At 49.8% G+C, this 27,523-nt stretch overlaps 3 protein-coding genes and 1 long non-coding RNA gene across 6 annotated transcripts; 3 read left to right on the plus strand and 1 right to left on the minus strand.

Moving 5' to 3' along the window:
• Positions 1-697: 697 nt before the first annotated feature.
• CD79B (CD79b molecule) lies at positions 698-5,487 on the plus strand. Its single transcript, XM_074926975.1, has 6 exons — positions 698-764; positions 2,797-2,838; positions 3,695-4,006; positions 4,538-4,656; positions 4,957-4,998; positions 5,371-5,487. Exons 1-6 carry the CDS (start codon positions 698-700, stop codon positions 5,467-5,469), a joined length of 681 nt encoding a protein of 226 aa, XP_074783076.1. The 3' UTR covers positions 5,470-5,487.
• A 5,468-nt stretch (positions 5,488-10,955) lies between these two features.
• On the plus strand, positions 10,956-14,232 carry GH1 (growth hormone 1). Its single transcript, XM_074926624.1, has 4 exons — positions 10,956-11,168; positions 11,864-11,980; positions 12,372-12,533; positions 13,950-14,232. The coding sequence occupies exons 1-4, from the start codon at positions 11,085-11,087 to the stop codon at positions 14,148-14,150; spliced, it is 564 nt and encodes a 187-aa protein (XP_074782725.1). The 5' UTR covers positions 10,956-11,084; the 3' UTR covers positions 14,151-14,232.
• On the minus strand, positions 12,540-14,210 carry LOC141970202 (uncharacterized). Its single transcript, XR_012635161.1, has 3 exons — positions 14,100-14,210; positions 13,539-13,588; positions 12,540-12,732 (listed from the first exon to the last, which is right to left on the minus strand). It is a non-coding gene; the product is annotated as an uncharacterized LOC141970202 (long non-coding RNA).
• A 250-nt stretch (positions 14,233-14,482) lies between the features above and the next one.
• Positions 14,483-26,059, plus strand: RDM1 (RAD52 motif containing 1). Of its 3 annotated transcripts, XR_012635162.1 has the most exons (10): positions 14,483-14,583; positions 15,464-15,643; positions 16,029-16,151; positions 16,634-16,796; positions 17,358-17,456; positions 18,506-18,594; positions 20,022-20,203; positions 21,818-21,887; positions 22,307-22,378; positions 25,559-26,059. XR_012635162.1 is itself a non-coding variant. In XM_074926629.1 (7 exons), exons 1-7 carry the CDS (start codon positions 14,497-14,499, stop codon positions 20,103-20,105), a joined length of 825 nt encoding a protein of 274 aa, XP_074782730.1. In that variant the 5' UTR covers positions 14,483-14,496; the 3' UTR covers positions 20,106-20,735. The 3 variants fall into 3 exon arrangements, 1 of the variants encoding a protein (XP_074782730.1); XR_012635163.1 differs by lacking the exon at positions 21,818-21,887; XM_074926629.1 differs by lacking the exons at positions 21,818-21,887; positions 22,307-22,378; positions 25,559-26,059 and having other exon boundaries at positions 20,022-20,735.
• Positions 26,060-27,523: the final 1,464 nt, after the last annotated feature.

Consider the following 27,523-nt stretch of genomic DNA (forward strand, 5'->3'; position numbering starts at 1 on the left):
CTTCTTTTCTAGATTTGACCCTTCCCTAGAAGGGCAGCTGCAGGGACCCTCTGGGATGCTGGGGACAGGAGCTGGGGGATCAATCCCACTGCACCTCACAATGAGCAAGGTGAAGGAGAAACCCCACAAACATCTCTTCCCACAGCGTTCCTGCTGTTGCAGCTCGGCCAGAATCAGCCCCTGACCATCCCCTGCAGAGCTAAACTGGGGGGAATCTGCCCACACTCCTGTGGAGCTGGGGTACAACCCTGGGGGCCCCATCCGCTACTCCCCCAGGGATGTGGCAGTTTGGGTGGTTCCATCCCATTCCCTGGACACATCCCCTGTGCTCAGGTCAGGTTTAACATTACTGAGTGCTTTGTCGATGGGCTCATGTCCAGTTCTGGTGCAGACCCACGCCAGTTGTGGCCACCTCCATCAAATAACACCACCATGACCAGCACAGCCCGGAGACACAAGGTTGGACAGTGCCCAGGGCACAGGCACCGGCCGCCCCAGCGTCTGCGCTGCATTCAAAACCAGCTCTGAGGGGAAAATCCCCACTGGGGAGGATTTACATGAGCAGGAAAGGGGCCGTCTCGTGTAGCAGCAGCTTTGCCATTTTTAGGTACGGACGCCAAGCCGGTTGGAGCAACCGCTGTGTTTTGCAGAAGCAAAGGCCAAAGACTGGATTTTTCCCAGCCCTTTGCGGCGAAAGATGGCTGATCTTTGCACAAGGCTCTGGGTGCTCCTGGTGAAACTCTGGCTGATGGCCCTGGTTACAGGTAGGTGTCAAACACAGGCTTTGCATTTCAGAGCAAAGAAACGCACACCCAGGCAATGTGCCAGCATGCATCCCTTGCTCAGCGCAGTGAGGGACTTCACCTAGGTCTGGCTTTAAATGGATTAGTTTTAAACTTTGCAATCACCAGTCTCAATCCTGCTTTGTACAGGAAGCCAGCCCCAGGCACAACAGAGCCAGGGAGGACCCACAGGGGCTTGGGGTTCGACGCCTGCCTCGGGTTTTGGGTTTTGCTTGCCCTTGGGGTGCAGGGAGGGGCACAGAGGTGAGACAATTTCTCAGCTGGCTGGCTGGTTTTGCCAGGAGCCCCGTGCCAAGCAGGTGCAGAGCATGTCCAGCTGTGGTTGCAGGTGGCAGGAAAGAAGGATTGTTTTGGGTTTTTTATCATTTATTGCTCTCAGAGCCCTGAGGATAGGGTCAGCACATTGCTGAGGCCGTGGCCAAGACACGTCCCTTTGCTCCATGGGGTTTGCTGCCTGGGAGCAAGGGAGAAATGACAGGAAAAAGGCTTTTGGTGGTGATTTGTGGGCCCTGTGTGAACATCCCTGTGCTGTTCCCCTTTGCATCCCCATGGGGAAGCAACAGCTAAACTCAGGACATAGCTCCTCTCCCCTTCCAACACCTCTTGGTGCAGGGACACACATAAATCCTGCAGTAGATCCCACCTTTAGTTGAGGAAACCTGTGCCCTCAGGAGAAAGGGCATTTAAAGGTTTCCATTGGGTGGCCACTCAAGTTCAGCACAGATCTGAGGTCACAGGGTTTCATCCTGGCTCTCCTGGTGGCTTTGAGGGAGGAGAGGGGAAGCTCAGCCCACCCATGGTTGCAATGGAAATCTTGGCTTTAAGGGGTGTGAGGACTTTCAGGGTGAGGGACCAGCCTGGCCTTCATTTAGAAACACCAACAAAACATGGAGAGAAAAGCCTTGTGCTCTGTGTCCTGGCTGTCCAGCAGGATCACAGGCAGCAGGGACATGTACCCAGTGCACAGCACGGACAGGACACCTCTCCCCATCTCAGTAAAAAATGAAATGAGGCTGGAGAGGAGAGTTTGCCTGCAGAGATGTAGGTTCTGGAGCTGAACAGGCAGCATGGACCTAGAAGTGTGTCTGGGGCAGGGAGAGGAGCGCACAGCTGAGCCAAGAGGTCCCTGCCAGGCTGCTGCTCGGGGCAGGAAGGTCTGCAGCAGGGCGGCAAGGCTCAGGACAAAGATCTGCCTAAGGAATTGAACTTTCATCCTTATTATTATTATTATTATTATTATTCCTCCTTTTCTGTGGGGAGTTTTGCAGCTGCCCCAATGTTCTAGGAGGTGGTGCAGCCCCCACCTCCATGCCAGCTTCCCCACCACAGGGTTTGGCGATTATTCGTCAAGCGGATGGAGCTGGGCACTGAAGCGGTGCAGTAAACAGGGCTGGTGCTTCCTGCCCAGCTGCAGCAAGAGGAACTGAGGCACAGGGGCACTGGAGCTGCGGGCAGGGGCACCCATGGGTACTGGTGGGTCCCCACCTCACCCCACTTCCTGCACTGCATTGCAGGTCCCATGGCTCCATCCAGACCTCGTCCTGGGGCCTGCATGGTCCGGGGGTCTGAGAACCCCCCTGGCCATCACAGATCTCCACACCCAGGGAAGCCCCTGCAGGGATAGTGTTTCTGTTTGATTCAGAAAATGGAAAGTGTAAATAAAGAGGCACGAGTCTGTCTGGAGCCCTTCTGAGAGGTGCCAGCCTAGGGGGATATTAATAGTGAGGGCAGGTTTCACTGGGATGTCAACGAGAAAGCAGCTTAGTGAGAGAAGATTCAGGAGATGGGATAGAAATAGAAGGGTTTGCACCCAAATCTGTGCTGCCCCACATCCTCGGAGTGGGGCTCTGGCTGATGCTCCCAAGCACTCCATCCCACACGGAGTGGGCACGAAGGACCCACACTACGTGCCATCCCACATGGCACATCCCACATGGGCTTGTCCTACATGGGCTCTTGGCCACCACCTCAGGGTCCTTCTCCTGTCTTGCAGGTGGGATCTCAGCAGACAAGAACAGCACCACGAACAACACAGGTAATCTCAGACCCACCGGACTCTTTGGGCTCTTTCCCTACCTGCATCCCTGGGGTCCCTCCCATCCCCACTGGCTATGCCACGAAGGTGCCGGTTCCCTGCAGAGCTGGAGATGTCCCATCACCCACAGGTCTTCTCCATCACAAAGGCAATTCCAAGTCTGTGGCCTCCTCCACGACATTTCCCCAGACCTGCACCTTGGTCTCCCTCTGCAAAGCCGGATCTGTTTTGTCTTTCCTAAGCACACACACATTTTTCCTCTGTGTCTGCAGAGCACATTGCATGAACAAGCCATGCCTTGGGGCCAGGCACTGGGCTCATGCACACAGCGCTGGTGCCATTCCCACTCACGGAGTATTAAGCATAAACTCTGCAACCCAAACAAGCCCTCAAACTCACCAGCTCTGGCACCAAAACACAGGCAAAAATACAAAATACAGCAAAATGCAAAAAATGTGGAAGTATGAGAGAAGCCAGCTGGGGAGATGGGTCTGTCCTAGCGAGGGCTGGTGTGTGCCAGCACAGGCTGTAATTTTCAAGCTGAGACTAACAAGACATACACACGTACAGAGGAGTGGGAACAGCAGTGGGAAGCTATTCTCATAGAAAATTGGAGTTTTCATAGAAAATTGGAGTTTTCATTAAAAGCATGTTTTCAATAAAAGTCTCTGATTTCTACCCCCAGACAGTGATGATTCACCAAAACAAAGCTGAATGCTCAAAATCGGTATAATCCATGAGAATTGAAAGCTCTTGATTTGGGACATGCTGGGAGGTCTCATGGGAATGACTATTTTTCTGATGCTTACTGGGTGTCAGGTCCTTGCTTGCCATGACCACCTTTGTCCCCTGGCAGGCACCGAGTGCCCCATGGTGCTGCAACAGCCACGCTACGTGGAGGCCAAGAAGAACATGCCCGTCCACTTCATCTGCTACTCCTGGGAGCCCCAGAGTATGCAATGGTACAAAGCAGCAGAGGACAGTGATGACCTCTACGAGCTGGATCAGAACACCTCTCGCTACAGCATCGAGAGGAAAGACAAATTCATCAACTTCACCATCTTCAGGATCACCTACAATGACAACGGCATCTACGTGTGTGACAGCAAGAACCTCACGTCAGAGAAGAAGCGGCCGCACTTGTGCGGGACAGAGCTCCGAGTCATGGGTGAGTGGGAGCTCCCCATCCTACATGTACCCGAGCAGATGCTCTTTTTCCTTCCCTCACCTTTTCCCCCTCCATATGAATGCCACATCATGCTCCTGTGCACCCACCTCTCCCCATACTGGTGAGACCCCTTCAGATACAACTGTAGATGCTCCTGCCACTTCAGAGGTTTCTTTGCTTCTTGTCAGACACCAAGCAGCAGGACAACCTTTCCCAGTTTGCCTTGCTATGTCCATCCCTCAGAAACATATCCCAGGGACTTCATCCCCCTAATGAATCAGATTTTTCCTGATCCTGATTAGTGATGGGTCCTGCCCAAGGTGTCTCAACCCAGAGCTGGTCCCTGATGCCAAACCCAGGGACAGTTTGAAATGCTCTGGTCTCTCCCAAGGGGGAGGGCATGTCACCCTGGTACCCCCTCTTCTGCTCTCACTGACACACAAACCTCTGCCCATGCCATGCTCATCCCCATTCCCCAGGAGCCTGGCACAGAGGTGGGACATGGGGCCCTTCCTGTGCTTCTGCTCCCAGGTCACAGTAACATCCAGCAGGTCCAGAGCAGGAACACCCTGAAAGATGCCATCATCATCATCCAGTCCATCCTGCTTGTCATCTTCATCAGTGTCCCCATGCTCCTCTTACTAGATAAAGTAAGTGATAGTGTCTCCAGCAGTGGGGATGTCCCCAGCTTCGCCGTTGCCATGCTCACAGCAGTGTCCTACATCCTGGGCAGGTCACTTCCAGGGATGGGGATGGGCAGGCACTGGGTTTGGGGCTGTTTCATGGGGGCATGTCCAGCTGAAGTGGGAAAATAAGCACCTAAACCAGTGTGTGGGCCTCTGCGGATTTGCCTGTGGAAGTGGTGGGACCTGGCTTGGGGGAACAAAGCTGGGGACAGGGGAGGGGGGATCCTGGTGGATGCTGACAACCTGTGACTCTCCTCTCCATAGGGTGAAGGCAAGGAAAGCCCAGAGGAGGACCACACCTATGAGGTAATGCTGCAATAATTATAAAGTACCTCTGTAGTATCAACCTGAGTCTTGAAATAGCCAGTTGTGCCCTTGCTGGGTGTCTGCTAGGGACCACCAACCCTTGCAGGGTGCATCAGGGCATCTTCCTTTCAAGTGCCCATTGCACAACAGCCGGAAAGAGCTGCTCATAAAACCAAGCCAAGCTCTGAGCACATCTAGGCCCCTATCTCCATCTTCTCCCCTCTCAGAAGCTGCCCTGGTCTCTAGGGGAATAGCCTGGAGATGGGTCCCCTTGGGGGGTCCTAAGGGGATGGAACCCCGCTGCAGATAGAACCACTGTGGATGGAACCACGGTCCCCCTCATGTATCTCAACCTCCTTCTTCTTGGTGCAGGGCCTGGAGGTGGAGCAGATGGCCACCTATGAGGACATCACTCCTTTCCGGGATGTGAAAGCCAAGTGGACAGTTGGGGAGCACCCAGGTGAAGAGTGAGGGGTCCTGCACCCACCACCAGGCCGGCACCGGTGGCATGGCTCTCTGCCAGCACCCTGCCGGCACCCGCGGGGACAGGCCCCTGCTCCTGCCCTGGACCACGGCTCTGACGGACCCCTGGATCCTGGGCTGCAACCACCTTCAGCAGCCTCGCGCAGAGCTCGGGTGCTCGCTTTGTCGTGTCTGGGCTGTGCCCACCGAGGCTGCCCTGCCACGGTTGTCGCTCTCACCGCCCCGCTGATGAACCCCTAAAGCCTACGTAGAAATTAGAAGCCGCCTGCAAGTCCCCTGGTAGCAAACTGGCCCCAAACCCCAGGCAGCCCCACACCACGGTGCTGAGCTCCTGCATGGTTAGTGCAATGGAAGTACCAGGGTGGGTGGCAGGTCTTCTCCAGCCCCACCATCCCTGGGAAGGAGAGGATGAGGCGTGATCACTCTCTGTGCTGCAAGACCCCACTGCAGCCCTGGCAGAGGAGCCAAGGTGAGCAGCACCATGTGGGTGTTACGAGAAGTGGATTTTGAGCCACTGTTTAGCTTTCAAGCCACAGACATCTCCAGCAGGCCAAGCTGCCAGTTGTCTGAGATGAAGGATCCTACAAAATCACCTCTTTCTCCACAAAGACTACAGAAAAACCTGGAGAGGCATCTCTCACCCAGAGGGTCTTGCACAAGTCTTACTCCTCTCCAAGCAAGACCTGGCCCATGTCACAAGGACGTCCCCATGGTGAGGGGCACATCCCACCTCAGAACCTATGGGAAAGATGTAAATTGTGGGATACAAATGTCCAAGTGCTTTTTCAAGTTCTAATAAAGGTAATGGGTAACTTCACATCCTGCTCCATCCTGCTGAGCCCAGTCCAAGGGTGTCCCATACCCCTGGTGCCAGTGTCAGTGGGATGCCCTGGAAATAAGGAGCAGTTTTTCATGGGTCTATCTCAGCTAGAAACCAAACTTCGCCTGGTCAGGGCCCTGAGCGTGGGCAGGGATGTAAAGCCAAGAGCAGCCATGGGGCTCTCCTGGAAGCTCTCGCTGAGCACGCACAGGGGGTCTGCGGCCCCAGGACATCAGCTGGGGATGAGAGACAAAGACCATCGCCAGGATCCCAAGCAGAACAGGGCCCAGAGCCAGGACCTCTGCTCCCGGCAACATCTGGTCTCACAAGAGAAACCAAAAAACATCTGGAGAGGAGCTGAGCGGCACTAATTGGTTTTGTTAATAAAAACGATTTTGGCATGGCTGCAGCAGCTGTGTGGGTGATGGGGCTCAGGGCTGGCTGGGCACCCAAAGCCAGCGCTCGGGGGGGCTGCAGAGGCATGGCTAGCTCAGCGTGGTGGGTTTGGGGTTTGGCAGGACAAGGGGGTGACAAGGACCTTGGGGCTGAAAGTCTGTCCTCCCTGGAGAGGCCAAGGCCCCTGCACCCCTGCAGCTCACCACATTTCAGGCCCCAAGGAGAGGACGACAGGACCGCTCTGCTTCCCAAAACAGCCGGCAGAAAAGGGAGGGCAAAATCGTGAGCAAACAGGGCTTTTCAGCAGGGAACAGGACGGTTCTTGTTTAGTAGTAAACCACTTTCATGGAAAACTGGTATTCAATTTAAATAGCACAAAACCAGCATTTTAAGGTTGATTTTTACTAGTTAAATAAAACTATCCCAAATTAGTTGCATGCACATGTATATAAATGTTACTTAAACATGTTTTACTTATAAAATTGATTAGAGAAAGGAGTATTTACAGGGAGAGAAGCGAACTGGCTGTTCCTGGTTTCCATGTTTGCCAAGACTTTAGTACTAGCAGAGCTCATCTCTCAAGCCCTTGTTTTTAGTTATGAAATGCAATACGAAAGCAAATTTTCTGACCTTCCCAGTTCCCAACCGCTTTCTCAGCTCGGCATAAACAACTTGCTCAACTGACTTAACTGAATCATACAAAAATAAGGAGAATCTGCTGTTTGCACCTGGAGAGGAAGCCACTGGTGTCAAAAGCAGTTTCAGCGACCCCAGTTCTGCTCTGCCGCTTGGCCACCCTCTTTAACCCAGGGCTTTAAAATGTCTGAAGCAAATAAGTATTTCTGTAGTGTGAGTCTTTTATTTTAAATGCTTAGACTAGTTCCTAGGGATCCTAGAGATAGGGGTTTTTTTTTGATTCTATATTGAGTTAGGTTTGTATTTAAAATGCATTTAATGTAAATAAATATATTTCAGTATATACAGTCCATACTCTGTATTTTGTCCTGATCTGTATCCCTACCATCAGCACGATGGCCAGGCAGCCTGGGTTACAGAGCTGGACCTCTTCAGCTTCATCTTTAGAAACGGCTTCTGTGACACTTAGCAGTTCTGGTTCCAGTCAGTAAAACCATCAATTCAATCTGAAAATGAATATTTACCTTCCAAGCAGTGAGCTAGCAGAGGTTGTCAACCGTCACACAAAACCTCCGTCAACTATGTCACTGCCCACCGAAGTGCAGAGCCTGGGCCAGCAGCTGGCTCCTCGGTCCGGATTCCCTGGTTGCAGCTCGCTCATCAGCCTGGGAAGGTCGTCTCCACACAACCAGCCCAGGCTGAGGGGTTCAGGAGGACTGAGGAGCACACACGCCTGCAGGGAAAGTGGCTTCACTTGTTTAGATGGTGCTGGTGATGCTCAGGGTAAGATAAGTGTACACAGGACCACCCTGAAGAGAATTGAGGGGGTTTTGACTCTTTCAAAAAAGAAAAGGAACTTGAGAATTAGAGACTGTCAAGCTGCTTTATGAGATGCTACTTTGGGTGGCAAATGCAGGCATTTGAAAGCTAGAAAAACGCCAAGCTGATATTTGAGAGCTGCTTATGCAACTGTAATTCTGCCAGTGGCGTGTGTTTGCCCAGCCCAGCATTTCAGAGTCACGCACTGCCTTCTCCACGATGCTTCTGCCTCATTGAATGCCCAGAGATGATCCGGGACAAAGCAAGCCTCGGGGGCACTACACAGCCTGGATCATCCTGGCATCTCTGTGCTTGACTGCAAAATAAAAAATGTTGATTTAGCGCCAGAGCTAGAGAGGCAGCAGGGCAGCAAGTGATGAGCAGGACTCGGGTGCAAGGTGCTGTTACCAATCTCGCTGCATGGTCGAGCATCATCATCAACAGGCAGCAGAGCCTGTGCTGGGCTGGGGTGCCTGCTGCTCTGCTCGTCTCTGACAAATATTGACATATTTAAACACGATCTGGAGTAGAAAAACACACCCAGATGTTGCTGGCTATTGGGTGACAGGACACCTGATAGCTGCAGGACCCACTGTTCCCTCTTCTCTAGGGACTGACATTTACTCTGCAACACCACCATGACTCCAGGGAGCAAACACCCAGGGGCTTCTCGGAACAGACCGCGCTCTCCCCGGCATGTTTATTAACCAGCCCTTGCACCCTCTGCTCCAGCTGCCCCGGTGATGCTGCTGCCTCTCGGGAACCGAAGCCACACCAGGGTAGCACAGCAAACGCAGGGCCGGGGGAGCCAAATCCCCACCCCTGAACCCCAGACAATAGGACAAAACAAGGTGGTTTGGGGCAGGTGGTGCCTTACAAGGAGGAAAAGTCCTTTTAAGCCCACCCTGGAGTTGCCCCTCCCAGGTTGTCTTGTTTTGCTCAAAAGCAGGGATAGGTGTGCTGTGACGTCTCGTCTTCCCTGTCCCCTCCACCTTCCCACACCAGCCCTCTACTTCATCCAGAGATACTTCACGTTTGCATCTCAGCAAGAGCAGGACACTCATATCCAGATCTTCTCATAGCCTTGTCCAGCCGAGGGTGTGAGAGACCTCCCAGTGCTCTGGCATCTGGATTTGCCATGGGCAGGCCGGCACCCAAACAAGCACTTGGGTGTGAAAGCTCTTTGTCACACCTGTAGCAAACCAGCTCAGCAAAACTATTTGCTGAAATTTTGGTAGAAAGTGAAAGAAATTACTTGGCAGTAATAGGATTCATATAACATCCATCCAGTTCTACCCCCACTAACAATAAAGGGGAAAACATCCCACTTGCTTTAATTCAGAAGTCTCCCAGACTGGCCTGTGAGCCCTGTTGACTGCAGGCCAAGGCTGCAGAGCCAGGCAGGAGAATCAGGTGGACACAGCAAATTCCACTGTGTAGAAGCCCTGATCTGATTTGGGACGGGTCTTCCAATGATCAGGAAACTTTTATGTGCAACAAATAGCAGAATATGGCGAAATCATTCAGCACTGATTTCACCTCTAGGCAAACAACCTCCCCAACCTTTACATCTATGTATAAATGACTACAATTAGGTAGCACCATTGTGAACACTTGTACATTTATGCATGGAGAAGATATAGAGATGTTGTTGTGATCATGAACACATATATACATTTTAAACAGACCCCCTGCTATATAAGGGGTGGCTCAACAGTTGCCTTTACCAGCCTAGATAAAAGGAGGAAACAGCCCCTGTCAAAGAAACACCTGAGCAACTCACCGGGCAGAAATGGCTCCAGGTACTTTTATTTATTTTCATTTTCAAGGATTGCCAGTGTTGTCGCATGCTTAGGGTGGTGGGAGATGATGATGGGGTGGTACTGTGGTGGGTTACACACTCTCAAGTGCCAGCTCTAAATTAAAATGTGGCAACTTATAAATCAGTGATAAAAAAGAATACCTTTCCCCACAGTGTGACTTTATTCCATGAATAAATTTAGGTAGTCTTTAACCTAAACGGGGCAAAGAGAGGATGGAGAACATGAGGAACAAGGTCAAACCACAGTTATAATAGTTATTATTAACGTAAATGTTGGCAGGGATATTAAAACTCATATTCAAAGCTTAAGACAGGGATCAGGATGATGTCTAATGCATATGTCCAAGTCCTACAGGCTCCAGGGCCTTCCTCCGCTGAAGGGTATTTGCCTGAGATTAACTCTGTGGTCTGTCTAAGCATAGATGGACACTTGTGTGAGTTAAATGTGATGGCTTGGAAACCTTTAGGCTTGACAGAGATCACCAAATTCTAGAGGTATGTCCCAGAGAGCAAAAGCAGCTGGTCACAGCACAGCAATGTCATCAGCTCTCGCCCTAGCGAAGGCAGACACACAGTTTCACATCAGCAGCATGGCATAAACCAAGGCTAAAGTGAGGTACTCCCAGGCCCTCACCTGGTACTTGCCATCCCCTGCCCTCACACAATGGGGAGAGCACTGTGCTCTTCTCCTGAGGGCAAGGCCCACGGAAAAACATGAGACTGTTAGGGAGAAACACGGGGCCACACTCTAGCTTCTATGGAGCGATGATGACTCTTCAGCCAGGAAGACACTGCTTGTGGCACTGGGCACAGCACAAGCCCCAAGGGCACACCTAGTGGAAGGGGATAGGATTTCGTTTGATTTTGGGAAGGGTTAAGCTCACCCACAGAGTCCAACAAGACATCAAGGAAGGTGAGTCCTCAGTCAGCACAGACAGAAGAGGCTGGGGATTAATTTCCAGGTGCCACCCCACTCCTCAGCATGGTCCCTGCAGGACTGCTATCACCCTTCCTCTCCGCTGTGCTGCAGGGTCATGGTTTTCTCCTCTCTTCATTGCTGTGATCACTCTGGGACTGCAGTGGCCACAGGAAGCTGCCACCTTCCCGGCCATGCCCCTTTCCAACCTGTTTGCCAACGCTGTGGTGAGGGCTCAGCACCTTCATCTCCTGGCTGCCGAGACATACAAGGAGTTCGTAAGTGTTGTGGCCTCCAGGCATCTCCTCCACGTTAGCTTGACAGATTCAGGATGGTGTAACTTCCTAGAAAGAGCCTTTTCAACTATGGGTGTCTTCTCTGTCAGTTCTTGATGAGGCAGAAGGGTCTTAATAGGACTGGACATATTAGGTCCCATCGCCTGGACCTTGTCTCCTCTCAGCTCTCTGCCCCCACCTCTGGTCCTGCAGAGCCCCTCTCAGGGCCATCGCTGCCCACGTCCAAACCTACTGCACATGGCCAGCTCGCTCAGAGAAACCTGGCTCTGGAACCAGGGGGGGATGGCACAGATATTTTGCAAGACCTTCCTGTGCCAGTCACCTTTGGCCTTGGGTGATTCTGAGTACTTAAAAGTATCCAGTTTCTCCTGTTGCCAGGAGCTGGCATGAGCTTTGGCAAGAGCTGTCCCTGGGGTCATCTACTCCTTGGAAGAACCCAGTCCAAGCATGTTTTGCATTCACCTTAGCACCTTCACTCAGTGAGAGGGAGACCTTTATGTCCAATAGCTACTGTCTCAGCATAACTCCTGCTTCCTGTCTGCCAACCCTCTGCAGAGACACCTCAAGTCTCACACTTATTTCTTGCAAAGAGTAACCAGGACAGCTTGGGGAAGTGTCCATGATCTTCTCCCTGTACATGGGCAACAGATCTGACTGTATTCGGGATGTCTCCACAGGAACGCACCTATATTCCAGAGGACCAAAGGCACGCCAACAAAAATTCCCAGGCAGCATTTTGTTACTCGGAAACCATCCCTGCTCCCACGGGGAAGGATGATGCCCAGCAGAAATCAGTAAGTTCTCTCCCCTGGGGTAAGCACAGGCCTATTGGAAGAGCCCAGCTGTGCTTCAGTACAGGAACAGAGGGTTTCCATCTCTGAGCACTTCAGTGCTTCATTCCTCCTCTCCCTTTTTTACTATTTAAACCCTGCATGAAGAAAGACTCGTCCAGGTTACACTATAAGTTATATTCCCATCCCAAAGATGAGAAAAACTATTATCTGCACAGGACATATGGCTGGGTGGTGCTCCTCAGCTTGCAAACTTGTCTGTATCTGCTGAAGCCCAAAGAAGTGGCACATCTCTGGGTCACCTCTGGGCTGTTTCAGAGGGAGCAGGACACAGAAGTAACTCTACCAAATACCTCATCTGCATAGCTTCGATCCTTTCTTTTCTTAATTTCAGGACATGGAGCTGCTTCGGTTTTCACTGGTTCTCATCCAGTCCTGGTTGACCCCGGTACAATACTTAAGCAAAGTGTTCACAAACAATCTGGTTTTCGGCACCTCAGACAGAGTGTACGAAAAACTAAAGGACCTGGAAGAAGGGATCCAAGCTCTCATGAGGGTAAGTTGGAGCATGTAGCATGATTACAGAATAACAGAGATCTCCTAGACAGAGGACACTCAGCTCTCAGAGTCTTCCACAGGATCCAAACACCATGAGAAATCTCTCCACCTTCCACTCTCAAGACCAGTGGCATCCCTTGGACCTTGCTTACCTTAAGATAATGAGATCATGACAACCCACTGCACAAGTTTCATCGCTGGGGAGTATAAGAAAACACGTAACAAATGTTAATAGCACTGCCATAACCACTCAGATAGCAGTACAGACCACGAACATCGCAACAGCCCAGACCCAAAGTCTTTCCAAACCCAGCACCAAAGAATACTCTGTCAGTTAAATCTCCTGTACAATCAGTAACATAAGGATGTTTGCTACATTTCCATGCAAAATACTTTAAGTGGCGTAAATTTTGCCAAGTTTGCAACCTGGCTTTAAGGACTCATGACATTTTATATAAACAGCGCATATAAATCCATACAGATGGAAGCCTATACTCTGATGCTTCTCTCATATTAATACAGCACCCAGACAGCTGAGAGCTGGAGAGTGACCTTCTTCAAGGGTCACTCTTTAGTTTTGCTTTCTTATTTTAAATGAAATCACTTATTATTTGCCAGGACACCTTTTCAGTTATGCTCACTCTCTAACTAAGTCTATTTGCCAACACCACCATGCAGCTAGAGCTCCAAGACCTGTAACTGTGAGAAATTAATCTGGACAATTATTTACATCTTCTAGCATCTAAATAACTCTGAAAGTCAGGCCATGAGAGTAAATAGAGATCTTTCATCCTGGCACTTCAGCTGGATTAAGTAGGTATATGTATCAGTACCGTTTCCAGATTTTGCTCTCCATTTGATATGTGCTTGGGCACTGGGAAGCAGTACACAGAAACTAGACAAATAATCACATTTCATCCATTTACAACACTGTTTACTTAACCAAAAAGTCCTGTCCCAGCTAGTGAGAAAAGCAGGGCAGGAGGAATGGCAGGTTGCAAACCTCTGAGCTCCAGATGTACGTGCCTTGGGTCTTGATTAGAACTTTGTTCACTGGGAAAGCAGGAGAAGAGAGTTATTTGCTCAGTCCCCCCTCTCCTTAGCTAGAGTAGCTATGGAGAGACCCTGCAACTTTCCCCTTAACACCTCAAAAGACACATCCCTCCCTCCCTCCCTCCCTCGCTCCCTCCCTCCCTCCTTGTGCCCAGTTCCCTTCTTACTGGCAGCACTTTGTGTAGCGTAACTACCCTTCCTGTAAACACATAAAAGTATGTTTGAAATATGACTGGGGGGGGGGGGGGGGACGACGACACCTCCAACTCCTCTGAAGCCAAAGCCTTGGCAATGGGCCCCTTGGAGGATGCTCATCGCCAGGCCCCCACCGCCTCCCCAGCACCTCTCCATCCCCTCGCAGGAGCTGGAGGACCGGAGCCCGCGGGGTCCCCAGATCCTCAAACCCACCTACGACAAATTCGATATCCACCTGCGCAACGAGGACGCCCTGCTGAAGAACTACGGCCTGCTCTCCTGCTTCAAGAAGGACCTGCACAAGGTGGAGACCTACCTGAAGGTGATGAAGTGCCGGCGCTACGGAGAGGGAAACTGCACCGTTTGACGCCGGGGACGGCTCCCACCCGCCCCGGCCCCTCGCTGGCCACGGCTGCCCCGCTCTTTGTAAAGAAAATCGAAGAATAAACCCTCTACCTGCCGACACGTCTCCGGCTTTCGGGGGGCTGAGGGGACAGGCCGCTGGGGATGGGGGGGGACGGGGGGGGGACGAGCCGCTGCCCGGGCAGGGCGGGTGTGGGGCTGGGGGGTGGATTTAGGAGCTTTTAGGGGTGGATTTAGGGGCTTTTAGGGGTGGATTTAGGGGCTTTTCCCCTCACACTCATGGCCGAGGCGGGGAGCGGGGCCGGGCGCGGGGCGGGCCGGGGGCCGGGCGGAGGCCGGGCCGCCCCGGCATGGCGGAGGTGCTGGAGTTCCGGGTGCCCACGGGGAGCGCCCAGACGCTGCTGGTCTGGGGGCTGGAGCCGGAGCCGGGCCTGGAGGTGAGGCGAGGAGCCGGGATGGGCCTCAGGAGCGGGGCCCAGCAGCCGCCTGGCGCTGGGGAGCGGGGCCCGGTCACCCCCCCCAGGGCGGAGGAGTGGGGCTGGGGAGCAGGGCCCTGGCCCCCCCTCAGGGCCGAAGAGAGGGGCCCAGCTCCCCCCAGGTCCAAGGAGCGGGGCCCGGGATCCCCCCAGGGCTGAGGAGTGGGGACCAGGACCCCCCATGATGCCTCTCCCTCATGGAGCTAAGACCCCACTTCCCCCCCATCTGTACTGTTGGTTTCACCTGTGTGCTAATAATATATTTTTAAATCCCTCCCTTTTTAGTTTTTAATCATTTTTTAGTTTTCTTGTATCCCAGGGGCATGCTGGGCGCAGGAAAACCCCGAGGGGGTGTCAGGCCACCCCAGGATGATTTCTGCCCCTGTGCTATGCCTGGTTTTGTGGTCTGCACAGCAAACCTGCAAAGATACCAGGTGGAAGAGAGAAGAAAAACCCCGTTAGTCTGCCTGCAAAGTATTGTGCAGTGTTTCACTGAAAGCTTCAGCAAAGAGTGCACCCACACAAAGGATGTCAGAGAGCACGAGGCAGTCTGGGATCTTCAATCCCCTGTCTGCCTTTGCTCTGCTCCGGGTGCAGAGGCTGGATGATAATGAAGATGAGACATCGTCTGGGTCAGAGGTCCAGCCAGGCTGAGCGTTTTTATAGAGACACACTCATCTTCAGTGTTGCTGCTTATTGCTCTTAAACAGTAGCAAAAACTTTCCTTGTTTTCCAGCTAATTAGGTCTTGTGAGTAGTTCTCTCTCTGTCGCTGTTGCTCAGCACCTGGAGCACACATAGATATTTCAAAAGACCCTTTTTTTCTCTTTGTTTTTCCTCAGCATTCCCTGTTTTCAGCATTTTCCAAATTTGGGCTGCTCTACTCCGTGCGAGCACACAGAAATGCTGCTGTGGCAGGGCCTGGGTATTACGCCATCATCAAGTTTTATTCAGCTGGAGATGCCAGCAGAGCCCAGCACGCGTGCAGTGGGCAAAGACTGTTTCAGAAATCTCCCTTGAAGGTAAGCAGAATGGCCCCAGGAGAGAAACTTGCAGGACTCATCACTGTGACCTCCAGCAGCAGGGTAAAATCACATGAAATACATGTAGATCTTAGTGATGCTCCGTATGCAAAAAGTTTTCTAATTTGTGGCTGGGCTCTACCCCTGCGGTGATGTCCCCCACCACCAGCTCCCAGATAGTATTTAAGCAGTAACACGGCAGCATCCCTCCTCTGGAATAATTTGCAGGCCTGTGTAAAAAAATATCTAATGGATGTCAGAAACATGCATGCGATCAGAGAATAGGCTACCTCCAGATGACTCTCCTGGAGCTGTCAGTGGTGTGTCTGCAGTGGGAACCTTACAAGCAAAGCCTGTCTAACCAGGGTTCTTCTTTCCTGGACAGGTTTGTGTTTGCACCAAGCAGAAGGGGTTTCAGCAACAAGCCCTTGCCCTCAGCAGCAACAAGTGCCAGGAGTTGGCCAACCACTACCTTGGTTTTAACGGCTGGTCCAGTCGCATTATCACAGTAAGGGACCCTTTATATTTATCCATCGTCCTTCCCCTCATCCTCTTCTTAATTAGAGTTTTTGGTGGAATAAGAAGAATTGTCGTTAAATCAGCAAATAATAGACAGCTACAGGAGCTGTGTTTTGGACCACAAGTAGGGGTATTTTGAAAGTCTAGGGAAGAGAAAATTGCTATGAGTGATGGCACTAGCTTGGCTTCTGTTAATAAAAATGGGGGCAGCTGTGATTAAAGCAGCAGCAGGCCTGACAGTAGTCTTGATGTGCTGAAAGTGACTGACTGAGATTTCCAGAGGCTGGAGACTATGAGGTATTTCTAAAATAGGGTGAAAACAGTAAACATCCCTGCTCTGCCTCCACCATGTGCTTCTGCCTTGGAGTCACAGGCTGTGCAGAGGTCTGTGGTCTGCAGGCGTAGGCCTAAGTGGTCATAACATCCCCTTCCTATTTAATTGAAATTAATTAGCTGTGGTCTTCCCAACAGCTGCAGAATGTATCTGGCTTTGATGGTGAGAACGAGGAACTGGGCAAGACATTACAGAAGCGATCTGTGAAATACCTGTGTGCTGTAGAGGTGACACTGCCCAACCATGGGGTACACACCAGGGGAGTTGCCCTTGGCGAGGCAGATGTAGAAAATGGTGAAGGTATGTTTTGGATGCAGCTGGAATTCTCTTAACAGCTGTTGCAGACACTGGTCAGTCTTGCTTTGGCACAGCTTGTGGGTCTGATAAAGTGTCAGAATTTAGGTGGAGACAAGGATCTGCGCAGAGCCTTGTGAGCTGCTGTGCTATGCAGCAAGGGATACAGAGCAGCCTGTTCCCTCCCTGCTTCACACCAGTATCACTTTCCTACCCTCTGTTCTCTCCCTTTTGCCTGCAGCTATTCATTCCCCATCACAGCCACTTTCTGGTGTGAAAATGCCTTGTAATTGTGTCTGTGGCACAGCCCAGGTGCCGGCGGGGCTCTGCACTGCCCTGGGCAGGGTCCTGACACAGGCCTGAGGATCATGTGCTGCTGCTGTGGGTTGGCACACAAAGCCCCTGCGAGGGTGCTGCCAGGCTGCTGACGACTCCCAGAACATAAGCAGCTTTCTTCTCAGATCCATAAAGCTGTGTTTGGTTATGTTTCCTACTGCGACACAGCTGGTGTGCTTCATATGCAGAGTGTCATCTTAATATCAATAACATGCTGCTTGTTGTGTTCAGATCCTCTTGAGATTGTCACAGCCACAAGAAGAGTTCAGAAACTCGCAGTGGGGAAAGCTTTGTCTAGTGCCTTTCAGAAGATACTCCTCATAGTCTTAGGTAAGGCCTATTTTTATATTAAACGCTGGGGTGTTTGGGCTAATGATGTCATAACTTTCATGGTAATTGATATTAATTCTTTTTCTCTGAACCTTTCTTGGGATTTATTGAAGTTTGCGGGGTCTTGTGCAAAATTAAACTTGTGTTGTGGTCTCTAATGATTTAACAGAGTGGTTCCACCCTATGAGTTATGAGAGTGAAAGGAAAATCTGACAGGAGGTCAGATTGTTTTATGATAAGTCATTGAAACTCCAAATTCCAAGAGTGTGAGTGCTGGCAGGGAGAGCTTCTTAACACTACATGTGCATGCTGAACGCGAGGAGGATCTGCTTCCAGGGGTAACATGAACTGAATTGCAGCACTTTGCATGTTCCTGCCCTGGTTCCAAGCCAGCCAGATGTCATCAAAGGTCTGTGCCCCACTCCTGTGCTCAGTGTTGCTTCTTTGGGACTACTATCTCCTTCGAGTTTTCAATCATAGAAGCTGGCTCTGTGCCTACCCAGGAACTGCTAGGTTTACCTTCTCCGGGTTCCAGATCTTGTTCTCTCTGAGCTTTTAGGTGACACCTGTTTATGTGGTATCTGAGTACTTTAGTCTTTTATGCGTATCAGGAGAGACCCTGATGGGGTCAGGTCAGTGCTGCTATCCTCGTTTTACAGCGAGGGGCCTTCCACCTGCCCGATTCCTCCCCCAGGTTCTTTAAGGTCCTCTTCTGAATGGTGGGTGTCTGGATTCAGATGGTTTGCAGTGCTTCCTGCCTTCTGATCCATCACACACGCAGAGACCAGTAATTAACATGCTCCATCCTCTCTATAGATTTCTGCTTCCTCAATTTCAGTTTCCATTCTGTTTAGTAAGAGCCGTTTGGTTTTCTGCAGAAAAGACGGGCAGGTAGGCCAGAGAAAGAAGCACAGGCATTCAGACCAACCAGCCACTCACTCTCACAGCCATTATGAAGCAGAATTGTCCCATGTGGAGTTTAGGGTAGGTTTATTGTTGTTACATACAGTAGTAACTAACTGTGTCTCTGCCTGTTCATTCTGTTTCAGAGAATGGGAAAGTGGCTGTGGAGTACAATTCCTCCCAAGAGGAGCCCACAGATGCCTTAACAGAAGAGGAGCTGAAGGGGCTTGTTCAGGTAAAAGCAGTGGATAGCTAGCTTTTGCACAGAATCTCTATGTTACATCTAGGGACTAGAAATACAGCTGTTAACTGTTAGAGCCTCTGACATCCTCCTTTTATGCAGCAATTACCTCATCTTAAATCCCAGGAAGTAATTAAATCTTGCAATTGTACAGCATGCTAAGGTTTTAAAACTCCTACATTTTTTGGTATCTTTGTGCAGAAATGCATGTATATTTTAGATGACACAGGAAGGCAAGCAGTTAGGGTACAGGACTGTTATGGTGCAGCTTGAGAAGTCTCTCACATGACAGTGTCCAGGACTGCTCTTCAGAGAATCTGTGAGAGTGAAAATCCTGGTAAAGTCACAGTAGATTAAATCAATTATTTTTTTTTTTAAAAAAGTCCTTAAATAAATCAAACTCCACATCTAGAAATGTACTTCATAAACTTATCCTTACCCAGAGGGAATGATTGTTAAAAGCTTTGGAAATCCCTGCAGGTAATTCTGGGATCTGTTAGCATGCACTGAACAAAAATCCCTGGTACAACAGTAAAACTTTAATCATCGTGCTTAGTGAGATGAGTTCTGTGTACCAGCCTTTGCATGCAGCCAGTCATGAGCAGAGGATTTTCATCTCACTTAGTCTGAAAACAACTGCCGGGAGGAGACCACTGACAGATGATTTTTTGAAAGCAAGCATGGCTCTCACATGGTGCCTCAGCACTGGGCTGCGTGGTGCCTAACTCCTCCTGCAGTCTGCATGGGGGAAGTGTCTGACAAACCTTGTGACACACTGTTCCATTTGCTGACACCGAGTCACGTAGCGTCCATGGGCAGAACTACCTTCCCTTCTTACTGAGTAGCAGTAAAATAGGAGCATTTTGGTCTGTGAAGTAACTAACATCCATCAGATATTTTTTTAATCAGTTGAGAAGATGAAATTTCTGCTGATTTGTTCTCTCTCTGCATTGTCCTCCGTACAGCCCCTTCTATCTGACCTCTTTTAAACCTGCAGAGAGCTGACCTAACAAGTACTGACCATAAGAGAAGTGAGAAGCTAAGTCAAACAGAAAGCCTGCTGCTTCTCCAACCTCTCTTTTATGAGAAGTCATCCCTCACCTCCTCTGCCGGCTCACTTCCCTTGCGATGGTGTGTGGGAGGTAATTCAGTGCTCTCTCTCCACAAGGCACCTTCCAGCCTGGTAGGAAGAGGAACAGACAGGAATTCAGCATGACTTGCTTGGGAGGAAAGCTGCTGGGTGTCCTTTTGGTTCATTGCCTTGTGATATCGGTCAGTCTTTCCAAAACAGAAATGTTCCTGAGTTGGTGAATTTTAGGGAGGCTGTCTTTTGTACATGGTAAAAATATATTATTTCCAGGTGCAAAGGAAAGAAGTTAAAATATGTTGGAAAGAAATTTACTCTTGATTTCTCTTCCCAGGTCAATGAATTGTCCTTGAAACAGTTTGACCTTGAAGAAGAAGTTTTGTCTGATGTCAGTTTTGATGATGAGCTTCATAGCTAGGAGATGCGATCTAATTAGTGCAGCTCTGTCTTCACGTCGTTTCCAGAAGTTCGGCAGTGTTTGATTAGGAATGAAAGTCTAATGCTGTGAAATGACATGTGCGTCATATCCAATGCTTTCTTTTTCTCCAAATACGTAACAGCAAAAGAAATGGGCAATAAACCTAGTGTTACTAAAATTAAGCCCAAAAATATATGCTGGTTTTGGAGAGGAAGTATTTTCCTGTCAACTTATCCAGGTCAGCTATATATGGAAGCCAGCTTAGCTGCATGATTATTATTTAGACAGTGTAACAGATGTGCATAGCACTTACAGAAAAATAAAAGGAATGAGCCCCTCCCTGCAAGAGCAGGGTTCAGGTTCCCTCTGATCTGCAGGAGAAGGCCGGAGACAGCAGAAGGAGATGTCTTAACCAGCAGGAGTAGCTGTGGTACTTACACACGTCTGCACAGGCACAGAAAAAAGTATTTTTCTTAAGTGAAATGTCTTTTCAAGAAATAAGCCTCAGTCTTGTAACATGTGTTGAGCCTCAACTATAAGTTGCTGGGACATTATCACTATGTAAAGCAAATATTCTTTCTAATTTTGAACTGTTTTTTCATTAAATTAAGTAAAAATTTGTAACCCAATGTGATGAATGAACCTCAGAAGTGGCACAAGCAATGGGAAGGGGCGTCAGGCTCCCCAAATCATGAGGGTGTGTGGTGGAGGGGAATGCTTATTTGATAACAAACCCCTGCTCAGATTTTTTGACCTCTCTTTGGAAAGAAAGATGATTCTGGGAGAGGTCAGGGAAGACCACAGGAATGATTTGAGATCCCTCTTGAGAGGAGTGTGGCCTGTTTTATCAAAAAGGAGAGGAAAGGGGGGATTTGCTCCAGGGAAAAACACCTGATACCAGGTGAGCTTTTTAACTGGGAAGGCAAAGGTGAAGCCTGGATGGCTGGATGGTGAATTTAGAGAAATCCAAGTGGGAAGCAAGATGCAGCAAGGGAGAATACAGGAGGGAGGGACCAGCCCTCCATGGGCTGCAGTAAATCCTCTACTGGGGCAAGTTTTCAGTGAGGATTGTATTTATAGTCTATTCTGTTATATTCTCTTGATGGTGGAGATGCCCAAAGCCCCAGACCCCGCTCTGAGCCGTAAGGCGAGAGGCCACAACAGCGAGGCCTGTGCCCGGCTGAGGCCTGCGGCCTCCCCATTGCCCGGTGACCCCCGGCCGGGCCTGCTCCGCCACGGGCCGGGCCTGCTCCGCCACGGGCCTGCCCTGGCCCGGCCGCCCGCTTCTCCTGGTGCTGCTGCTGGCGGCAGCCAGTGGCCTGGGGCAGCCCAGGGGGCCCTGCCCGCTCCCCTGCCGCTGCCAACGGCGCCTGCTCAACTGCAGCCATGCCGCCCTGCCCAGCGTGCCCCCGTCCACCCACCACTGGGCCCTCTCTGTCCTGTGAGTACTGGCAGCAGTCCGCCCCACCAGCCCCCCTCCATCTTCCCCTCCTCAGCTTTTTATTCCCGATACCCTCTCTCGGCACACCCAGGAGAGAGTCACTGACAGGAGATGTCTTTGGTTTGGGGGGACTCATGCTGCTGCGCTGAGGCGTGAAGCCAGGCTGGCCATGCTGCTGCATTTCCAGACAAAATCCGCTTCCACCTCAGCAGCCGAATTTGCAGGGAAGGGGTTTTTCTTAGGGGTGACAGTGTCAATCATTTCTTTGCAGAGATTTCACTCACAACTCAATTTCTTCCATCGAAAAACGTATGGAGGAAATACCCATGGGCTGAGCACTTGTAAGTATCCTCTAGGGTTTAAAATGTTAGGAGTTCAAGTATTTTCAATCCTTTCATCTGGTTTTTGAGCCAAGGGTATGACAAGCACAAGCACCCACACAAACGGTTTCCATCTGAACTCAAAGCTCAGCGAGGAGGGGTGTGAATCCCCGGGGTTTGCTGGGATGGCAAGAAGTGCCATGAGCTGTGTCCCTTCCATTCTACGGTGCCATCCCTGTGCCTATTTAATCAATGATCAGGTCACAGCTAGCTTCAGCAGGCAAGGAGCAAGTGCCTGCTCCTGAGATGAGTGGTGATAATCCCTGTAGTGACTCAAAGATGGTTTAGTAAAGCTACTGCAGGATATTTTCCCCTGAAAATTCTGTTTCCTCCTGGAGAGCAGCTGGTGGAACAGTAAATGTCTGTTTGTCTCATTCCAGAGTTCTCCAGGACAATGATTTGTGGGCACTGAAGAGGCATTCACTGGAGGGTCTGCTCCTGCTGATGCACCTGTAGGTACCATCCCCTGCCCGCCATGGTGGTCTACTGCCTCCCCCTCGCTTGGAGCCCTGCTGCTCAGCCCACCCCCATGCAAGTGTGCTTTATTCCTCCTCAGTTTCAGGCTCCAGACGGAGCAGAGCTGGGTGTCTTGCTGCGGCAATAGTGCATGGTAGGAGGATTCCCGTAGGGCCACAATGCAGTTTTCATTTCCCCAAATCCAACCAAGGGAAGGAGGCTGCTGCCCTTTCTCACAGATGCTGTATGACTGCTAGTCAACCCCAAGCTAACGCACACCCTGAGAGATTGCCTCTGGCTCTGTTTATCTGAAGACCAAGATTTTTGGGATGAGAACCACCTAGAGCAAGGCAAAGCCCATGTATGCCTTGCTTCTGCTAGGGTTTGGGTGAAAAGACCTCCACTGAGGTGAAGGCAGAGCCCCATATTGCTGATCACTTGGGATAGCCCCTCTTGTGATTATCCCAGGTGGAAAGAGAGAAGCCTGCACTACCCCTTCCTCTGATGAAATCCCAGATGAACTGAGGTTGGGAGAGCTCTGCTTCCACCTCCAGCTCTGAGCAGGGTTAACCTCAGAGCTAGCACAGGTTTTTTCTATTAAAAAAATCAATGAGGTTGCTCAGGGCTGTATCCAGCTGAGTCCCCCCTCTTCTTGGAGGAGAAACAAATGTGCATCTTCGTCCACACAATGTCATGAAATTGCAACAAGCACTCTTGTCTCTAACACTGTCTGGAAGGGAGAAAAGCAGTGTTAGAGGTTTATTTCTCTTTGAAGTTCAGTTTTTTACATATTTGGGGGTTTCCTGTGCGGTGCAGGCAAAGGAAGTGTGAGACAAGAACGGCAGAATCTTGTCCTGTTCTGTCCTCTGCTTGGCTGCTGTCACACTCTCTTATCTTAAAGGCTAAGAGGCAGAAATAAATCCCACCGTGCAGGCTCAGAGCTTTAGTGCTCAGAGCCCAGATTACCTGAGCCTCAGAGGAGACACAGGTAGAGTCATTTCTCAACACAAACCTCATCTCAAAGATAAAAGTACTACTCATGTGAAAAAGCTGACAGCAAAGGAAGCCCTGGCTTGGAATTAGCTCGTGAGGGTCATGGTTTGGGTCCCACTCCTCTGTTGTTAGAGTAGCTGAAATGAGCACACTGTCCCAAAATCCCCTCTGGTGCTCATATTTATCAATCATTGCAAGTATCTCAGCTCCATCACCATTTGCAGTGTTATTTATTGTGACCCTTACGTGCTTGCAGTTTTCCCACAAAAAAGGAGGGTTTGTGTTTTCTAGAATGCACATTGGCTTGGAAGGAGCCAAGTCCAGGGTGGTCTTGGTCTTTCTGGAGCTGCTCCTGTGGTGAGCCAGCCCTAGGGCTGCATCTAGACCTTGTCTCAGTGCTGGGGAATGGTGGAAAACAAGGTAGTGCCAGTGCTGGGGCCCACTGCCCACACTAGCTCCCCCCTCCCTGTGTCTCTTTAGCAGGCACGTGTGCCCTACATCATAGAAAAGAAAGATCCAGGAACTTAAAAGCAGAAAGCATGTTCTGCAGGATGTGGGTTGCAGGCTAAATGAGTCAGGTTGGGAAGAAACAGGCTTCCAGCCACACTCCCCTTCCACAGGGCTGAAAACTGAACTCTCCTAAGTACTTCTAAGACTGCACATGCAAAGACCTTCCTCCCACCACCCGGCTGCCTCCCTGGGAGGTCCAGACCCCACTGCATTTGCTCCCCAATGCTCTCTCTGAATACCCTCTCCAGTAGCAAGGCCATCTCCTGCAGAAGAAACCTTATGCATTTTAGATGCCTAATAACTGCCTAGGATTAAGATAATTGTTCAGGCTCTCTTCATTTTCCCTGGAGAGGAACAGGCACTTCCCATTCACCCAAATGATCTTGGGAACCTGTCAGAGGAGGGGATGAATCACTCCCCAAAAATATTTCTCTCTTGCTGTTTGCTGCAGAACAAGCCCAGGCAGCTAATTCAGGCTGAGACAAGGAGCCTTTTGATTTCTAAAGCTAGGCCAGGTGAATCCCGCAGCAGCTGAGTGTTGACACATGTCTCACAGCAGAGCTGGGCAGGAAAGTGGAGTTTAGGTTACCCCTTTGTTGTGCCCTTTCCAGACTTCCATGTTCTTGATTTTGCATCTTTAATAGGGTCCCTTTAACATTTTCACCAAATGTGGTAAAAAATGTGATTAAGAGAAAAACAACCATTTTGGTCACACGTGTGGTTACCAGCCTGTCCCTCAGCCCTCAGACAAGAGGTGCTGTTCAGGCTTTTCTGGCTGACCTCAGCAAGCAAAGCACCGATGGCACCAGGGGAAGGCAGGTTGCATCTCTGTGGCACATCCGGAGGGTCACGTATCCCTGTGGTCCATGCAAACGCATCCTCAGCTGCTAAACTCTGCCTGCATAAAGAATATTTTCTGTTATCAGAAAGGAAAATCAAGCCCTAGAATAATTCTGGTGGAATCAGAGCTAGAAAAACATCACTGAGATGAAAGCCACCTCCAGTCAGGAGGGTTATCACAGGTTATGCACCCCTGCAAGCTAATATCAGATATAAACACGGTGTGAAATCAGAGCCGTGTAACATATATGCTGCCAGTGTCAAAGCAAATGAAAGTAAACATGACAGTGCAAACGTAATTAACATTTCATGTTCTAATTTTAACAGGGATTTATCTTACAATAAAATCCTGTAGATTCAAGAACATGCTTTTGAGCCACTTCCTTTTTTGCAGCTTATGTGAGTTATGAAAGTTTCTTTCTAGTGTATTTTCTGGTTTGTTTGCATTCATAAACCTTTTTGTGCTAGAAAATGTTCCTGTTATTTTTAGAACAATGACTAAATTTCTCCTGCTAAAAGACTAACTTACCTAAAGAGATCAATGCGGATGACTGGATGACCCACAACAGGATGAGAGATCAGAGCATGGTTCTCCAAACGCAGCCATAATAGAAGCCATTTCTTGAACGTTTGTTGTATCCTGGAACAGAAATAGATTAAGCACATGTGCACTTCATTTCCTCTCCTTGACAGGTTGAAAAAAAAAAAGAGAAAATGGTAGTTTCCTCCCTATTCTACCTTGGATTTGCATATTTCCTACCAATCAATACCACTTCTCTCCAGCTTCCTGTAGGACAGACCTGATTCATTTCTGTGATTTTCTTTTTCCCCAGAAACCTTGGTGGAAATCTCGTCATGCAGATCCAGAATGGCACTTTCCAGGCATGGCATGGGATGCAGTTTTTACAGAAGCTCTAAGTGTAACAAGGTCTGAAGGTCAATCAGAGTGGGACCCTGCTGTGACAGCAGGGAAGAGCAGATTTGCTCTCTCTGAAGCACTGAATCCTACTACGGATGTCATCCAGGGTCCACCAAGAGTCTGCAGCCTGAAAGTCACTTTCACCTGGCCTGCCCACCTTCTCCATGGCTTCCTTGAACCAACACCGGGTTAAAACAGCAGCAGTGGGAGCCCAGGGGGATAGATAAGAAAGGAGAAGGGAGAAGAGGCAGGGTGATGAGGCGTATGGGATGTGACCCACATCTCTAGCCAAAAATGTCACTTTGCATGTATTGCATTTAAAAGTAAAAGGTCTCAAAAACATCCACAAAAAGGAAACTTTGTTCTTTTGGCATCTTGAGAAAACATGACTTAATCCATAATCGGTTCTATCAAGGAGCCCTCAGGGATAGGATCATCGTTTCCATCTGGGCCTGAACTAAGTGGGAAGCCAGGCAGGGCCTTTTGTCTACTCAGGGTTCGTCTCCATAAGGAAAGGCCACAGCCTCCCCGCTCTCCTGAAAAGTGCAATACTTCACACGTGATGCACCAAATAAGGTGGCAGAATAAATTATGAACGACAGTTCCTATAGGACTAGGCCACAGCTTTTCCTGACTGGATGCAGTAATAGAGTAAAAGTTTATGGACAGTGGAAATGTAAGAAAATATGGAAAGTCAGACTCCAATAACATCAAAGCCTTGGTGGAGGGAAGCAAAGAGGAGGTGTGAGGAGGAGGAAAGAAAGGGATGTTGTGCTTTCCAGAAGAAGCACTTCTCCAGCTCTTGCTCTTTTAGCTGGAGATAATCAGGACCTGATGTATTTTGTGAATCAGCCCATTAGCATCTGTTCGTGCCTCTAGCCTTCATCCCAGGCCCTTCCTCACATGCCTAGCACTGAGCCAAATTTTTATCTTCAGGCTGAAATTTCCTATGTTTGTTCTCCACTTGAAAGGAAATTCTTTGCAGAGGTTTGAGTAAAAATTGTTCAGCCAAATCCCCATCTGCCATCCATAAAACTTGGCTGGATCCTTACCTACCATAAACCTCTTTACACCACTTACACAGTAGAGAGGAGCCTGGAAAGGGGATTTCAGTGTAATTCCACATCAGATCCAACAGGCACAAATCTCTTTGGGCCTCTCTGATATTCAGAGTAGAAATGAAGCCTGGCAAAGAGGAAAAACTCCTTGATCACAGAAATACTTCACAATGATCTAGTGGAAATTTACTTTGATTTAGCTCAGTTTATACAGTCCAGGAACCACCGGGTTTTTTTACTCTACAGTAAGTGTTTTAACCATCTCCTGTTTCTACAGTGCCTGCTGCACAGAGCTGGTTGATCTTGGCTCTCCAGACTTGTGGGTCCATGTATGTAAGAGGACGTGTGGACAGTCCATCCCCATGTGCCCCTACCCACACAGCCCGTGTCCTTCCCATCACCAACTCAGAGCAGTATGTTGTTTTTTCAGGATCCTAAGCCATAACCCACTGTCTGTTATTGCTGATGCATCATTCTTCAAGCTGCCTTCAGTCAAATATCTGTAAGTATTGACTCATTTTTACCAGATTAATTCAGATCGTTGTCTCTCTCAAGTGCCCTGTTTTCAGGAAAGCAGAGATCCAGTAACAAATCTCACTCTTCTCCCAGCCTTATTCTGCTAGAGGCACAAATAACCCCAGCACCAGCAGAACAAGGCAAGGGCCAAGCAGTTCTGCTGTGTGCTCAGCTGCAAAGCACCCAAGAAGCTGGTACACAAACTCCAAAAACTAGAGGCTGTCCAGGTCTCGGGCTGTGGAGTGGCCTGAAGGGTCTGGGAATGCCCCCACCCCTGCTTGAGCACTGAGAAGGTGGGATCCAGC

Source organism: Athene noctua, chromosome 25 (genome assembly GCF_965140245.1).
Source record: "Athene noctua chromosome 25, bAthNoc1.hap1.1, whole genome shotgun sequence".
Classification (NCBI taxonomy): domain Eukaryota; kingdom Metazoa; phylum Chordata; class Aves; order Strigiformes; family Strigidae; genus Athene; species Athene noctua.

Bases quoted from the DNA above. Each gene is read 5' to 3' on its own strand.
- CD79B (XM_074926975.1), top strand. From the start codon at position 698: ATGGCTGATCTTTGCACAAGGCTCTGGGTGCTCCTGGTGAAACTCTGG. The intron at 765-2,796 runs GTAGGTGTCAAA...CCTGTCTTGCAG, and splicing joins GCTGATGGCCCTGGTTACAG to GTGGGATCTCAGCAGACAAG. The intron at 4,999-5,370 runs GTAATGCTGCAA...TTCTTGGTGCAG, and splicing joins AGGAGGACCACACCTATGAG to GGCCTGGAGGTGGAGCAGAT.
- GH1 (XM_074926624.1), top strand. From the start codon at position 11,085: ATGCCCCTTTCCAACCTGTTTGCCAACGCTGTGGTGAGGGCTCAGCAC. The intron at 11,169-11,863 runs GTAAGTGTTGTG...ATGTCTCCACAG, and splicing joins CCGAGACATACAAGGAGTTC to GAACGCACCTATATTCCAGA. The intron at 11,981-12,371 runs GTAAGTTCTCTC...TCTTAATTTCAG, and splicing joins ATGATGCCCAGCAGAAATCA to GACATGGAGCTGCTTCGGTT.
- RDM1 (XM_074926629.1), top strand. From the start codon at position 14,497: ATGGCGGAGGTGCTGGAGTTCCGGGTGCCCACGGGGAGCGCCCAGACG. The intron at 14,584-15,463 runs GTGAGGCGAGGA...GTTTTTCCTCAG, and splicing joins AGCCGGAGCCGGGCCTGGAG to CATTCCCTGTTTTCAGCATT. The intron at 15,644-16,028 runs GTAAGCAGAATG...TTTCCTGGACAG, and splicing joins TTCAGAAATCTCCCTTGAAG to GTTTGTGTTTGCACCAAGCA.